At 32.8% G+C, this 16,394-nt stretch overlaps 1 protein-coding gene across 6 annotated transcripts in view; it reads right to left on the bottom strand.

Annotated features, from left to right (window-relative positions):
• Positions 1 to 16,394, bottom strand: part of LOC115888723 (cytochrome b5 reductase 4) — an 88,834-nt gene that overhangs the window by 25,384 nt on the left and 47,056 nt on the right. The window contains exons 1-2 of one of the 6 annotated variants that reach the window (XM_030908539.1): positions 6,533 to 6,622; positions 818 to 1,077 (exon numbers count right to left, since the gene is read on the bottom strand). The exons of 1 other annotated variant lie outside the window; for it this stretch is intronic. In XM_030908539.1, coding sequence (XP_030764399.1) covers positions 818 to 1,001 — 184 coding nt within the window. In that variant the 5' untranslated portion in view covers positions 1,002 to 1,077; positions 6,533 to 6,622. Of the gene's footprint in view, positions 1 to 817; positions 1,120 to 3,428; positions 3,581 to 6,532; positions 6,623 to 16,394 lie in introns of those variants that run through there. 4 more of the 6 variants (XM_030908538.1, XM_030908537.1, XM_030908541.1 and 1 more) reach the window with 4 other exon arrangements.

The raw sequence follows: 16,394 nt of genomic DNA, 5'->3' as shown, positions 1-16,394 counted from the left end.
GTAGCAAAATCTCATGTCTTGGTTTGCCATTTATTTTTATTGTTATTAGATATAGTTTAAATGTGTTGATGTTGGTTAAATATATTTTAAATTGTTGTAAAATTCTGCACCTCTCATAGCAAATATTATTTTCGTTTTAACTGATGCTCACAGCTAGAATTTTTTTGCATTACAGCCGGTGCCGTTCAAAGCCTACTTATTTACAGCGGAAGAATTTTTATATACTCTATATCTCGAGGAGGAATCGAGCAAAATATCAAGTGTGTTATATTTTTGGAAAGGTAATTTTAAATTATTTTCAATAAATTAAAAATATACAGGGTATCCCATATAAAAAATCAAATTTTCTGTTCATAATTCTTAAATTATTAATTTTAAAAAAATTATACTTAAACCATTAAATTCTACGTAAAAGGTACTTTGGAAATGTTTTCATAGAAATACAAAATTTTCCATAGCAAAAAAGTTACAGTGATTTGTTAAAAATGCACATTTTTGAAAAACACCCCGTAACTCCGAAACGCTAACAGATATCGATATGCGGTTTTCACCAGCATGTTTTTGACAAAAATTGAGCGCCAGACACCGATATTAGTTTTTGTCTATCTCCTATAGAAAAGGGTGTTTCCGTTTAAAAGCCTCGAATTTGACCCACCATTGTACTAAAATGGTTAATCCCGTTTATATTTTTCCAAATTTCCACACCGTTTCAGAGAAAATTAGAAAAAACATGAAAATAAAGTCTTAAAAATCAAAGAGTATAAATGTATATATATAATATATAAAGAGTTTTTTTTAAACAGTTACTTATTCTTACCAAACTCGTCCTCCTCATCTTTCTCACACTCTTCATCTTCATTGTGTTGATTTATACAATCTTCAACGTTAAAAATCTCAACGTTTCGACTATTTTCCTTCTTGATTTCGTCATCGTCAGACTCTTCAGAACGATTCTTCCAAGTCCAGCAGCAGCATTTCGTAGATTTTAACTTGCAAAACATCGCTTCGCGATCAGAATTCACTCGGACGCATTATTTTTTAATCTTTGCTATAGTTTTTTCAAGTTCCTATAAGACACTGATAAAAAAAATTGACGACAATGAAAAATTTTGGGGCTAATCATCAGTTTGTGCTAATGAAAAATTTACCCAAACCTATGAAACCTCCTACATACAGGGTGTTTCGAACTGTATTCCAGAAACTTCGGCAGCATATTCTGCAGATAAAAATAAGTAAAAAAGTTCCTATAAATATATGTTCTAAAATGCTTAGATTTGGAGATACAGGGTGTAGAAGTTTCATTTTTATTTCAATTTTTTTCAGATAATTTAAGTAATGTCAATATTTTTTACGTAAAAAACGCCGCGAATGTATATTTTTTACTACGTAGTTTTATACAGGTACGCTCGAAAACTTATTACTCTCCAAACCAGTTAAAAAATATGTAGGTGGCGCCTCCTACATGTAGGTGTCATATTGACATCAAAATCAAATTTCTCATGTCAAAAATCTCCCAGACACCAATTTTCATCCAAATATTGACGTTACTTCAGAAATTATATGGAAAAAATCGAAATAAAAATGAAATTTCTACACCCTGTATCTCCGAAACTAAGCAAAAATGTAAAGCATTACATGTCAGGACAAAAAACATTTTCTGATAAAGAATCTAGTGGGCTGCTGTAATTTTTTTAGGAAAAAATTTAGTTTTTAGGAAAAAATTTACTTTTTAGGATGTTCCTAATATTATTTTATTTGACATTACTCTACTGCAATACGTTATTATCTAGATGATTATTATTATCGTTATTATCACTAGATTCTTAATCTAAAAATGTTTTTTGTCCTGACATGTAATGCTTTACATTTTATTTTTTAATTTCCAATCGGTGAGTTTTATCAAAAACACAAGAGGTAAAAAGTTTTAAACAATCTAAACTATCCAAATTAAAGCATTTGCATGCGTTTGATAAAGATTTTCTTTAAATTTCCTTGTTCAAGAATAATAGGGGTAGTTTATTTCATACCCCTTCCACTCATTTTAACCATTACCTGAAAGTGTGTTTTACATAACAGTAATGCTCATAAAAAATAAGTGTATCTCTTTTCGTTTTCAAGATAAAAGATAAAGACTATTAAAATTTTATGGCCATTACTGTTATGAAATCTCTCCTTTCTGGTTGACTTTTTGACCCAACGTTTATAAAGCAAAACTACCCTTTATTTTGAACAACCCCTATCACCCCCTTAAGAAATTTAAATTTGTTTTGAAACACCCTGTATATATTTTACAATTTATTTTTTTATTTATTTTACAGAGTTTCATGTAAATGATCGTAAGTCGACTGGCTGTCTAATGAATAGACCGAGATTTATAGATTTTAAAGCAAACGAAAAAAAAATCAAACAACGAATACATACCATATATTTTTCTTTTATCTAAGATACATACCTTATCGTCTTTGGAAATACGTGCATTTTGCAGTTTTGTTAGTTTCTTTGCAAGATGCAACACAACAAGAAAACACCATTTTTACAGTTAATAAATAATAAAACTATTTCTGACTATGATATTTAAAATTTAGATCGATAGAAAATTAAAAAACAAACCAGTATTTGCAGACGCAGGCCGAAAAATTCAATAAAAATCAAAATTTTTCCTGCGAAAATCAGCAGCTTTTATCAGCAGTCATTGTCAAGTTGACAATATACAGGGTGTTTTCGAATTAGTCTAAAAAATTATGGTGTGATTCCTCATGTGTTCTTAAAACAATTTTTATATAACCATTAGGTCTAAAGTACTTCCTTTCCGATCTACAGGGTGTTAAAAATTAAAAAAATCGATTTTTGCTTAACATAAATGGTACACCACTGCTTTTTGAAAGAAAAAATATTTTTTCTTGACTGGTCATCTTTTTCAACAAAATTGATCTTTGATTTGACTTACCTGCTTCAGTAGCGTATCGGATGTTTGTGTTAATAAATACTTATTATAACTTATCTATTTTTATCAGAATTATATATTTTTATAACAATTTTAATAACTACCAACATTTATTCACAACGTAAAATAAAACAACAAATTATTGAGTCTACCCCACGTCTACCCTACATCATAGTTTTACATTTTTTAAATAAAATTAGAACGACACTGATAAACCGGAATTTAAGTCGGCCATATTTGAGGCCCATCGCGGTGTACCTAAGATTTTTGATATGCTCCTTCCTAAAGGTTTCCAGGCAATGTACTTATCTCTATTTGCAGAATATACTACCGAAGTTTCCGGAATACAGTTCTGACCACCCTGTATAAACCTAAACCATGTTTTTCTGAACTTCTTAAATTATAGAGTGAAATAAAAAATCAAAAAACATTTTCTTTCTACATTACCAAAACTGATGAAAAAAATAAATCTTTTTATACCTACTCTAAAAGCAAGTATACGCCCAAGCACCCCAATGTTTCTTTTTGTTATTTTTTCGTAGAAAAAAAACACAAAATCTTAAAAGAAAATATTCCTCGCACCTCACACCTTCTCCACTTTTTATATCTTTCTTTTACGACGTGAAAAGCTGAAGAAATGAATTTAAACTGGGACCATATTAAATTTATTTCCATTCCTTTTTACTCCGTTGGTATACCTAACAAAATATGGCAGCACCATAATATTTTTGACTCTCTATTTTTGGATGAAATTATTAATCATAAACAGTTCGTAAAGAATATTAATTAACACTAAATAAAGATAGAAATCTTTTCTTTACGAATACTAATGTTTTATGTCCTCTATTATTGGGATATTCCAATATACAGGGTGTTTCAAAAAAATTTGTGCCATATCTCGTAGGGAGATTTCGCACGTAAAAATAAGATTTATTTTTTATATCAACATATGTAGGTCCGATTCTGCTTTGTTTCGTAGCTTAAAAGGTTAAAGTCTTATTTTTTCTATTTGTTATAATTTTCTTCCAAGTGTTTTTAGCGATTCGAATGCAATTTGGAAGGTAAATGCATAGATTAGGTATCCTAGAAGTATACAGATAAAAATCTTGTCCCTAATTCATAGTACGAAAATTGTTTTTTTATGGCGATGTGCAAACGAGTAAAATTTCCTATAAACTCGCGTAAAATAACAATAAACAGCGTAATAGAGAGATATCGCTAAACCGAATAGCGTGCATGGACGTTAATAAGGCCAGGTGTTATTTCCTTTACGTGAGGTGGTATTAACTCTCTTCATTTATAGTTATCGGATCGGAAAGAATTCTGTCCACTATTTAAACTTAACCTAACTTTGAATTTAAAATTTGAAATTGTTTTGTTTACTAGGGATTTTAAAACTAAAGGGCTAAAGTGCTTATATCCAGTGCTTTATTGTTCAACATCTGCCAGTGGGTTTAGGGTAACAAGCAACAAATTCTCTTAGAAGGGCTAAGTCGTCATCTGCTGTAAACGTAAGCCTCTTTATAGGTTCTTTAATATTGGAAGAGATAGAATCCACATATTTTGGGCCATATTTATTTAATTAAAACTAATCCCAGCTACTTAAATATCAAATTACCTAATAAAACTAAAGTAATAATTCAAAACAATTCAAACATAACCTAAAATAAAAGATCTCGCCGGCCGGCCCCGGTCGTCAAATACCCGCACATGCTCATTTAAGCAATTTTTAAACGTTATTTAGAAATATTGCGCTTGGTGTAATTGATCCGCAAATTACGTCAGGCGGTAACGTTATTAGCGGGTGTTGCGTTAAAAATTGACTGGCGCATATCGTAACCATGATAAGGTACGCGTAAATACTGCATGACGCTATTCGGTTTTCCGATATCTCTCTAATAACCGTGCCGGTCAGGCGCTGTGCACAATTTTAGAGGCCATAAGAGGGCGTGCTATGTGCGCAAACTAGTCACCTAACTAGTGCCCGATTCCGAAAACTGGAACCACGAAAAACAATAAAGAAAAAACAACGTTTATAATCTGTATAATCTGTGGTAAATGTTACTATGAGTGCTACCAAAGAGTGCTACCCATAGAGGTTAAGATGTGCTGCCTATTTAATGCTAAAAAAACGTCGACAGGTTAACCAGGGACGTGCATATGGGTTATCACTGGAGTATTTTTCTAAAAAAACATGTGCGCCACTGACCTATGTTAATATATGAAAAATAAATCTTATTTTTACGTGAGGAATCTCCACAAGGGAAATGGCACAGGTTTTTTGAAACACCCTATACAAGGTAGCTCACTAATTCAATAAATAAAATATCATCGAAAAAAACGGCGTCAATGATTTCAAATTTGATAATACAATATATTATAAAAAATAACAGAGAAAACCAAATATTTTCTGTAATTAATGAGTTCAAATAGGTTTTCAGCTGAATAAACACACTAGAAAATTAATTCTACGATCGTCTCGGCTCGAGCACTGACAAATTTACGTTCACTGTTCGTTTTCCATATTTTCTTTTCTAGGAAATCCATAAAATATAAGGATTTCAACGGGAAAAAGCTGTAGGTACGTGGAGAATATTTCAACAATATACGACAAATGTGGGTTTTATTTCTGTCCTTTATCTACAAACAAAACAGTATTAACCAGAATGAAGTGTCCTACAAAGCTTTTATATAGTTTATTTTATTAGGAAAAATAACATCATGTAAAGAACAGTTTAGAGATTTTACGACATAAGAAACAATCAAATGTAGATTACAGAAAATTTCTCTCGAACAGATGAAATAAATTTTAAAACTTTAGTCTTTTAGATCTTTTATTGATACTGATGTCAATTTTTAGTAAATGAGGTCTAGAGATTGGCCTCGCCTAAATTATCATCGATTATCATTCCGCAGCTGTCTTTAACACCGTTTTTTTTTCGATCTTACGGTATTTCTAATGACGTAAACATTTCCCTAACGAGCTTGTGCCCGTAGAGTTTGAATCTAGTGCTTTTAAAAATTGTAGCTTGATTCTTCATGTTATACAGGGTGAGTTTCCTACGATGTTCTCTATGGGCATCTCGGAAACTACTGCAGATAGAGAGTCGGTTAAATGAAGAAAGAATTGCAGTTTTGTGGGGTCATAAATATGCGCCTTTCAGATTTTTGAAAAAGTTCATGGCTTACTAGATATTTCGAAAAAAACAAATTTTGGCTATTTTAAAAATTGTCCCTAATTCCATTACAATCTATTTTGGACAAAAAGTGTTCAGATAAAAGTTGTAGATAATCACATTCCTAATGAGTTTGTGTTCTCCGATTTTTTCTAAAGCCTGTCATTTTTGACATATGACACAAACATATGTTTTTTTAAATATAATATAAATAGACTTTATTTAAATCTATACCAGTTTACTTTTATTTAATTGACCTACAATCCTACAATAGTTTAATAAATAACATTTATTAATATATGTATTAATTATTCTGTCAAGAAAAACGAACAGACTTAACTATAAACGATTTAATTAAAGACAACAGAATTAACTATAAACGATTTAATTAAAGACAAAAATCTATCGTCACCATATTCCAAATCCCAAAAACCGCCGCACTCTGCGATGTATTCCGCGGAACGCACGTGGAATTGACAGTTGCGGCGTCGCGACGCGGTGCACGGACGTCCCGACGGCCTCACAGACCCGACTGGCGCGTCGGGAGGAGGTAAAAAGGCGGAGGATACCTCCCGTGCTCCCCGATGGATAGCGCGCATCCTCGCGAGGCCAAAAGTCCCCTCAAAAAGGGAGAAATTTAATGGAAAGTGGGACAGAATCTCGTAATCGCCAGGAAATACTAATTATAGTATTAATTTAGGTATAGATTGGATTGTGGATAGCTTTGGGTCAGTGGCAAGTATGTTTGTTGCTGTCCTGAGAGTACAGGGTTTGTTCGTTAAAAAACGGTTAGTCTTTCACGCTAGTATTATTATATTTTGGCAGTTAATCAATTACCCAACTTTTTGCAACATCCTGTATGATTTTTTAAAAAATTTCAAAATATGTATAAAACAAAATAAATTTTGCGTGTCAAAGCGTTTTCCCGAAAGACTAACCGTTTTTTAAATCACAAAAATATTGTAATATTTGAGGGGCGTTTTCACCCTCTTGGAATTTGAGATTCGAGAAACCCCTCCTTATCGAACCTCTACACACCACAGTCAATCCGTTTGCCAAAAATCAGCTTTAAACGTCAAGCAGTTTAAGCAGAATCGTGATTACTCAATGGTCATATTTTATGAAACACCCTGTATATTTTTTTTTAAAATCTTAAAATATGTAAAGCAACAAAATAAAATATACGAGTTTAAGAGTTTTTCCGAAAAACTCACCGGTTTTTGAATAAAAAATATTCTAATATTTGAGGGGTGGTTTCACCCCCTTAGAATTCAAGTTTCGAAAAATCCCTTCTTATCGAACCTCTACACCCTAAAGTCAATCTGTTTTCCAAAAATCAGCTTTTTACGTCAAGCGCTTTAAGCAGGATCGTGATTAATCAATGACCAGATTCTGTATACATTTTTAAAAAATCTTAAAATATGTAAAAAAAACAAAATAAAATATACGTGTTTAAGCGTTTTTTCGGAAACTTGGAGGTTTTTTAAATAAAAAATATTGTAATATTTGAGGGGTGGTTTCACCGCCTTGGAACTGGAATTTGGAAAAATCCCTTCTTATCGAACCTCTACACCCTAGAATCAACCTGTATGCCAAAATTGAGCTTCTTACGTTGAGTGGTTTGAGCAGGATCGTGATTAACAGGATAGTTATTATCTGCTTTGTATATATTGGATACCTTCGTGTTATTCAATAAGGGTTGTCTATGTATTTTAATTGTCTAAGGTATTCACCGTTTCATGACGAAGTTCTATCTATAATAACCATACGCCTCTGAAAATAGTTTAGATTCGTGCTGTTTGATAATTAAAGCAATTAAACATAACGACTGTATTCTGAATTGACACAGATACATGATGTTTAATTCCAAAGTAAAACTAAAATACATAAATATTCTTTAAAGGAAAATCAATCAATTATGCAAAAAGAGGCAAGGTCTTTACCCTTTCTGTGCAGAGCTCTTTGTATAAGTAATTAACTTTTGAAATATAATTAGTGTCTTCTGCCCTTTGTTCGTCTAATTAATTTCAAACAGGTTGATGTATCTAAAATAAACACGGAGCTTGCTTTCATTGAAAAGTTACTAGACTTTTGACTTCCTCAAATAATGATAATCAATATTTTGATGAAAATACACTTAAATTAAAGATAAATTTACTATTATTGCTTACTTAATAAATAATAAAACCATTGAAATGTAACACAAACAGAAATGTCATGCTGACATTTTACTGGATGATTGAATAACAAATAATTCATAGTATTTCCTTTATTTTCCTACATTTAGTAAATACAATACAAGCACAAATTAACGAACTACATACAGCTAGCAATAAAGTAGGTCTCAAAATAAATTTAGCAAATACAACGAACTAGTAGACAGAAAAGACAGAAAATATCACAACACTGGTAATAGTAGAAGAATATATACCGGGTGTTGGCATCGTCGGACGGGACATAGGAAATCCCATGTAAATTTTAATGGGGTCAATTATTGACTTCCCTAATTATTTTAGAGAATAACTCTATTTAGGTTTATTGAAGAGCACTAAAACCCACATTCAAAAGAATAACTTTAGATATTTTTGATTAGCTCGTTTACGAGTTATCGCCGATTTCTTTTTAAATATTTCTCCTTTCTTATGGCCCTGTATTTACTTATGAGCACCAGTCAAGGTAAAAGATAACTGTCAAATGAAGTTATTATTTCAGAAATTTACCTATTTAGTGCTTTATTATTATTGAAAACTCATTCCTACATCGGAAATCTTAAAGATGTATTTATAAATACAAATTAATATGAATTAAAGTAAAATAAAGTAATCAGTTACAAGGTTAATTATAGTATTATTACAATATTCAATAACTTATTAATTTAGGTACTATTAAATTGTTAGAACTTTAGGATTTAAGAAGATGTTCAAATATTCCTCCGTCGACTCCTAGTCAATAACCCCAGGCGATCATAAAATTCTCTTCTTACATTCGCTAGTTGGTAAACTAAAATTCTATTGCATTCGGCAGAAATAGCATTTTTTAACTCGTCTAGATTCGGGTATTTTTTATCCTTGTATATCCTGTTTTTTAAATGGCCCCAGAGAAAGAAATCATTTGGCGAAATATCAGGAGACCTTGCTGGTCAATTTACTGTATGATTTAGGCCAGTAACGTTTCCGTTAAAACTATTGTCTAAATGTTTCCGAACAGCCAGGGTACTATGTGCCGGGCAGCCATCCATTTGGTACCAAACTTCCTGATTGTGGCTAGCGGCATCATGTAAAGCAGGTAAAATATGATTTTCGAGTAGTTCCAAATAATATTCTGCATTTAAATTTCGCGTAAGAAATAACGGCCCGATAATATTGTGTCCGAATATCCCTGCCCAAACGTTTACTTTCTGTGGATATTGCGTCCTTGTTTTGACAAACCTGTGTTGGTTTTCTTTGTTCCAATATCGATAATTTTGAACATTGGGTTCATTATTTAAGGTAAACGTGCATTCGTCAGTGAAACATATGTTTTTTAAAAATTCCCTATCCGTGTTTGCTCTTTCCATCATATCAAAACAAAACGCCTGCCGCCGTATTTCGTCCCCATCTCGTAGCTCTTGGTGCTTTTCATATTTGAAGGAATAGTATTTATGTCGTTTCAAAATTCGAAACGCTGTGGTGTGATCTATTCCTATTTCATCCTCAAGTTTCCTTGTGCTGATCTTTCCATCGTTCTCTTCCACGCACAATAAAACTTCCAGTCGGTATCATTTCTTGCATCTTCTCTTTGTTCCTGCCTTGCTTCACATCTGCAGTTATTTATTAGGGTACCTTTGGTCTCAAATCTTCCAGGTATCGGTCTATTCGGATACACAGCAGCAAACATGTCCGACACCTTTTGATAACTATTTCCTTGATAATACAATTTAATCATCAATACTTTTTCTTCGGTAGTGTAATTCATGGCTAATATTTTCGATGTAGGTATGAGTTTTTAATAATAATAATAAAGCACTAAATAGATAAATTTCTGAAATGACAACTTCGTTTGACAGTTATCTTTTACCTTGACTGGTGCTCATAAGTAAATACAAGGCCATAAGAAAGGAGAAATATTTAAAAAGAAATCGGCGATAACACGTAAACGGGCTAATAAAAAGATTATTATGTTGCTTAACTAAAAATTAAAAGAATTTCCAAAAAATCCCAAATTTTCTAAATTCTTCGGGGTTGAAATATACCTACTACGACTAAAAATATTTGCACTTATTCAAGACTTACCCTGTATACTTACAAGGATAAAAAAGAGAAAGAAAAACCTAAGGAAATAATTTGTGAAGGAAACAAGCTGGTACATTGTTCCCCAGGGACCCCTTAAATCCAAGATGGATCCGATACATTTAATAGGATCAGTTTCAACGTCCCTCTCGCGATCCATGCTTGGATAACCCGTGTCCCAAATAAATATTTAACTAAACCTAAACAAACAACCCCAAAGAAAAACACTTTGTATATTTTTGTCACCTCTTAATGCTTTGAATTTGATCGTATTCATATTTTATTTTTAAAATAGTTTAAAGAAGTTCTATATTTATTAATCTGACATAATGTGTCAATACAATTTGGCATTTTGGCATTTATTATGAAAGGTTGTCTACATTTTGTTTAACATTTATTTTTATTTTTATAATGAACGATTCGTCCCTAAAAATTATCTACAATGAAGACTGCATCGATCTAAGAAACAAGAGCTCAGAAAACGCAGTGAACTGCTCAAACAGTCGTCTCAGAGGCTCCGACAATAGTATTAGTAAAATATCGAGCAAAAGACTCAGAAAAAATGCCAGGAATTACGAAGAACCGTCCAGTTTAAAATCCAGGTCCGAATTTATCTCACCCAACAGCAGTCCAATGATTCCAATGATGCCAAACGACTCCTCCAAAAAGATCGAGCTCTATAAGAATAAATTTACCATGACCAAACAAAAACCGAAAAAGGATAAGAAGAATTTTGAGAAACTAAGTTGCATTAAGGATGATTCTCTGGCTAGATTAATCGAGAACTTGGACGAGGAACACTCCAAAACCACGGTGAATCCAGTGTGGAAAGACCAGAGACTTTCAGAGAAGTATTCTTTGTTGAAACTGCCTTGGAGAAGGTCGCGTACCTTTCCCTTATTCTCCACGACTTCTACAGTTGTTAAGGAATGTCCAGCGGATAACTCTGACAAAAAAACGTACCTTTACGACGAGGGATCCGAAGTGGATTCGACGTACATGGAAAGAAAGAGAATCATACGTACCTCGAACATTTTCCGAAGTCAGTTAACAGCTCTGCTGCACCTCAGCGTCTACGCTTGTGCTTTGTTCGTAATCTCGTTGATAATATGGATGCTTTCGGGTAACAAGTACGTGTACAAGTTGCTGATTCCGAAACCTCCCGAAGATCCGGTGAAGAAGTACTTCAAGTACCTCGGTGGAGGTGTGCTGCATTTAGTGACGAGTATTTTCAGACTGTTTGCTACGATTTTGGCGGTACCCACTCAGGAAATCTATCATCCCCCGCCTGATTTCAACTGGCCACCGCCTCGATAAACGTTTGGAAAATGGGTGTAAAAAGATAATTAAGTACTTCAGCCGATATAATTGTATTATTAATAAAGAATTCCAATAAGTGACTTCTTTTATTTCAACTTTTTTGTGATTATATTCAATTTGTTTCTAGATTTCTTAAAAAGATATAAAAAATATAGGTATCCCAGTTTGGTGCAAGTTCTTGATAGAATAGGAGCATAGTTCTTCCCAAATAAAAAAAGTCGCTGGTGATACAAAGCCTCGCAGGGACATATTATGTGCTCGGCTATTTCAGGAGGATCTTTAGCGCAGAATCTGCAGCAAATACTTCCTAGGTACAGGTTGAGTTTGTTCAGGTAGCACTTCCTTTGTCGTTTAAGAATTAGTTCCTTAGACAAAATCTTTGCTATGTTTGTGCCCCTGTCTGCTTCTCCAGTGGACATTGTTCCATGATCCAGAATCTTATATCTGGACTAGAGAAATTTTATAAATACCGTAAGTGGACTACTATTATCTCCGTTCATATTGTCTTTAAATTTATTTATTTTCACGCTCTTCAGAAAAAAAACCTGAAAAATTGATATCAGATTTTTTAAACTACATGACAAATTTATGTTATTTTTCATTTGTATGAAAATAGAATAAATTCGACATAAAATTTTCAATGTAAATATCCATTGAAAATTTCAGTACATGTATGTAATAAAATGAAAAATATACGAAATAATACACATATACTGATTTCTTTCGAAAATCGACAACTATGAAACTATGAACCCTTCCCGGACACAAACGGTACATTGTGAGACAGGAAATTGTAGAGAGAAACAAGCCCTATAACATAGGATACAACATTTTGATGAACAGTGCTTTCCATAAAATCAATAAAATGAAAAATATACGAAATAATATACATGTACTGATTTCTTTCGAAAATCGACAACTATGAAACTATGAACCCTTCCCGGACACAAACGATACATTGTGAAACAGGAAATTGTAGAGACAAACAAGCCTTACAACATAGGATACAACATTTTAATGAACAGTGCTTTCCATTAAATCAATAAAATGAAAAATATACGAATATAAATATACTAATTTCTTTCGAAAATCGACAACTATGAAACTATGAACCCTTCCCGGACACAAACAGTACATTGTGAAACAGGAAATTGTAGAGAGAAACAAGCCCTATAACATAGGATACAACATTTTAATGAACAGTGCTTTCCATAAAATCAATAAAATGAAAAATATACGAAATAATATACATGTACTGATTTCTTTCGAAAATCGACAACTATGAAATTATGGACCCTTCCCGGACACAAACGGTACATGGTGAGACAGGAAATTGTAGAGAGAAACAAGCCCTATAACATAGGATACAACATTTTGATGAACAGTGCTTTCCATAAAATCAATAAAATGAAAAATATACGAAATAATATACATGTACTGATTTCTTTCGAAAATCGACAACTATGAAACTATGAACCCTTCCCGGACACAAACGATACATTGTGAAACAGGAAATTGTAGTTACAACATAGGATACAACATTTTAATGAACAGTGCTTTCCATTAAATCAATAAAATGAAAAATATACGAATATAAATATACTAATTTCTTTCGAAAATCGACAACTATGAAACTATGAACCCTTCCCGGACACAAACAGTACATTGTGAAACAGGAAATTGTAGAGAGAAACAAGCCCTATAACATAGGATACAACATTTTAATGAACAGTGCTTTCCATAAAATCAATAAAATGAAAATATACGAAATAATATACATGTACTGATTTCTTTCGAAAATCGACAACTATGAAATTATGGACCCTTCCCGGACACAAACGGTACATGGTGAGACAGGAAATTGTAGAGAGAAACAAGCCCTATAACATAGGATACAACATTTTAATGAACAGTGCTTTCCATAAAATCAATAAAATGAAAAATATACTAAATAATAAACATGTACTGATTTTTTAACAATAAATTTCCCAAAGCCAACAAAAATAATGTATCGCCAATATAATTTTAATTTGTCAACGCGCTGATAAAGCCTGGCAAACGAAAATAAATCAACGATAGATGGAATTTGAAAATTGAAAATGGTTTTTAGCTTCCGATTGGATGGAATTCCGGTTCCGGAAGTATTTCCGGTTTAATATGGCGCAGAGGGATGACGTGCAAGAGGAAGTGTCCAGGAATTTTGATGGAATTTCCAGCCGCATGAGTTATTTCAGGCATAATTTCCAGTTTTTATTATTTTGAAGAGAATTGTTTTATTAAATAAATTGGTGTTAAAATGCAGTTTTCCTCTAAAGAACGTTTTGTCAGTTGTTGTCAATTGATTTTTTTTGGCAATACGTTTGACGAAAATATTTTGATGAAAAATCCACGTTTATGTATTGAAAATTTATTCGTGTTAAACATAGAATAAACGACAAAAATAAAAATTCTTTTATAGGTACTGAATATGTCGTATGATCGAAAAAAGTCGTTTAGTTGCCTTGGAAATGCCGATTATAGACATTTACCATAATATTTTACATATATGAAATAACAGCGATCTTCATTTCCATGCCAACTCTGACGCTGTTTTTTGTTTAATCGTATAATATTATATTAAATTGTTTAATGATAGAAAACCCGTATTATTTACTGTACCCAAAATCAGTAAATCTACGGATTAATCAGTAGTTCTGGCAACACTGTCTCCGGCAACCGTTTACTCTGTCGACCAGTGTTACCAGATTGGGCGATTTATCACAAATTGGGCGATTTTCCGATTGCTCTGGCGACCTGAATTTTAGAAAAATCGCAAGTCGCCATTTGGGCGATTTTGGCTAAGATACTTATGGCACGAGTCAATCAATGTATTGCCAATATTGACTTAATTCTTGTAATTATTATAGACATCGATTCCCGAAACGGCGAAAATCGCAATTACATATTCGTATATCAATATTCGAAAATATCGATTTATATTGCTCATCTATCAAATGGCGTTTGTGACTTCAGTTTAGTTCTCACTATTCTCAGTAAGGTTCTCAGTATGTTCTCAGCACGTTTCCAGTCTGCCATATATTTTTCCCCTTTGTGACGTCATCAAACCACTTAAAATATTAGTCATATTTTGAATTGCGATAGGTATAACCCTTGTATAATGAAATAGTCGCTTGAGATTTTTGTAGGTTTAATATAAAAATATTTGGCGACTTTTATTTTATTTTGGCGACTTTCGCCACCTCTAGTGGCGACCAGCTAAAATAATATCTGGCAACACTGCTGTCGACTGAAAGCAGAACTACGGTACAGTATTCTTTATCCGCTGCGCTGTAAACGACCATCAACGCGCAGCGGCGCAGAGCTAAACAAAATGTCCGAATTGTCGGACAGGCTGACGATAACGCCAGCTACATGGGACATGTTTGTGGGACAAAATCGCCCACAAAGTTGTGCATCTTATTTATTCAATCAACGGTTATATAAATAAATAAATAAATAAATGCCTTTATTGTCAAAAAATTTTTCAATTTGTAGACAAAGGTAAACTAACAAACAAAGTAAAAAAACAAGGTACAAAAACAAACAAACAAAAGATAATACAAAACATTATATAAATAATATTGTCAGTCTTATTGTTAAAATAAACATTTATAAATGTTTATAATGTCAAAGAACAAAAAAATAAAAATAATATTCAAAAATATTTAGCTAGTTTATAGTAAAATATCAATGACCTCTAAATAAATTCATTTCGATGTCATTAGTAAATATAGCAATAGCAAACATTAGACCAGTGTTTACAAGATCAAATTTGATTTTCAAAATATAATTCATTTACGGCGTAGAAACCCTTGTCTAGTAAATAAGAGTTCAATGCTTTGCGAAATGAAAAAAATGATGTTATGGATTTGATTTCAAATGGCAGGTGATTGTGCATTTTTTTCGAGTTGTATAATATTGAACTTTTAACTAACTCTGAGCGTGGGGTAGGTAGATAAAGATCTTGCTCCGCGTTCCTGAGTATATAAGTGTGAGATGGCCTTTCTTGAGAAGCTGATACATGTTTACGTATTAGGCAAACGGATTCAAATATAAATAAGGAAGGAAGAGTCAATATTTTTAATTTTTTCCGGCAAGTCCCGGCAATGAGTTCTGCTGTTTAGTCCCAGTGAATATCGAACAGCTCTCTTCTGGAGCCTGAAAATGCGGTCAAATTGAATCGCACAACACGTACCCCAGAATGGAAGGGCATACCTGAGGTGCGACTCAAAAAGTGCATAATAAACAGTTCTAGCCACTGACAAGTTAAGCTCCTTAGAAACAGACCTTAATGCAAAACAGGCAGAGCTCAATTTTTTCGACAAAGCTTCGATATGTATGTCCCATTTCAGAGAATTGTCCATAACAAGTCCCAAGAATTACAAATTTGACGACGTCAATGGTGGTGTTGTTAAGTACAAAAGGCTGCAACGAGTTTTTATACGACAAAGCTTTAGTTTTAGAAATGTTGAGACTCAGGAGGTTCGAATCGCACCAAGATTTAATGGTGATTAAGTCATTTGATATAATCCTATGAAGTGCCGTGATGTCCTCGTTGCTCCAAGTGAAGCTAGTGTCGTCCGCAAAAAGACATATTTTGCCACTGATGTTTATGTTAGCAATGTCGTTAATAAAAAGAAGAAACAA

This window comes from Sitophilus oryzae, unplaced genomic scaffold (genome assembly GCF_002938485.1).
Source record: "Sitophilus oryzae breed Bouriz unplaced genomic scaffold, Soryzae_2.0 scaffold_808_pilon_pilon, whole genome shotgun sequence".
In the NCBI taxonomy this organism is placed as follows: Eukaryota; Metazoa; Arthropoda; class Insecta; order Coleoptera; family Curculionidae; genus Sitophilus; species Sitophilus oryzae.
This window is presented reverse-complemented; position numbering and strand designations above follow the sequence as displayed.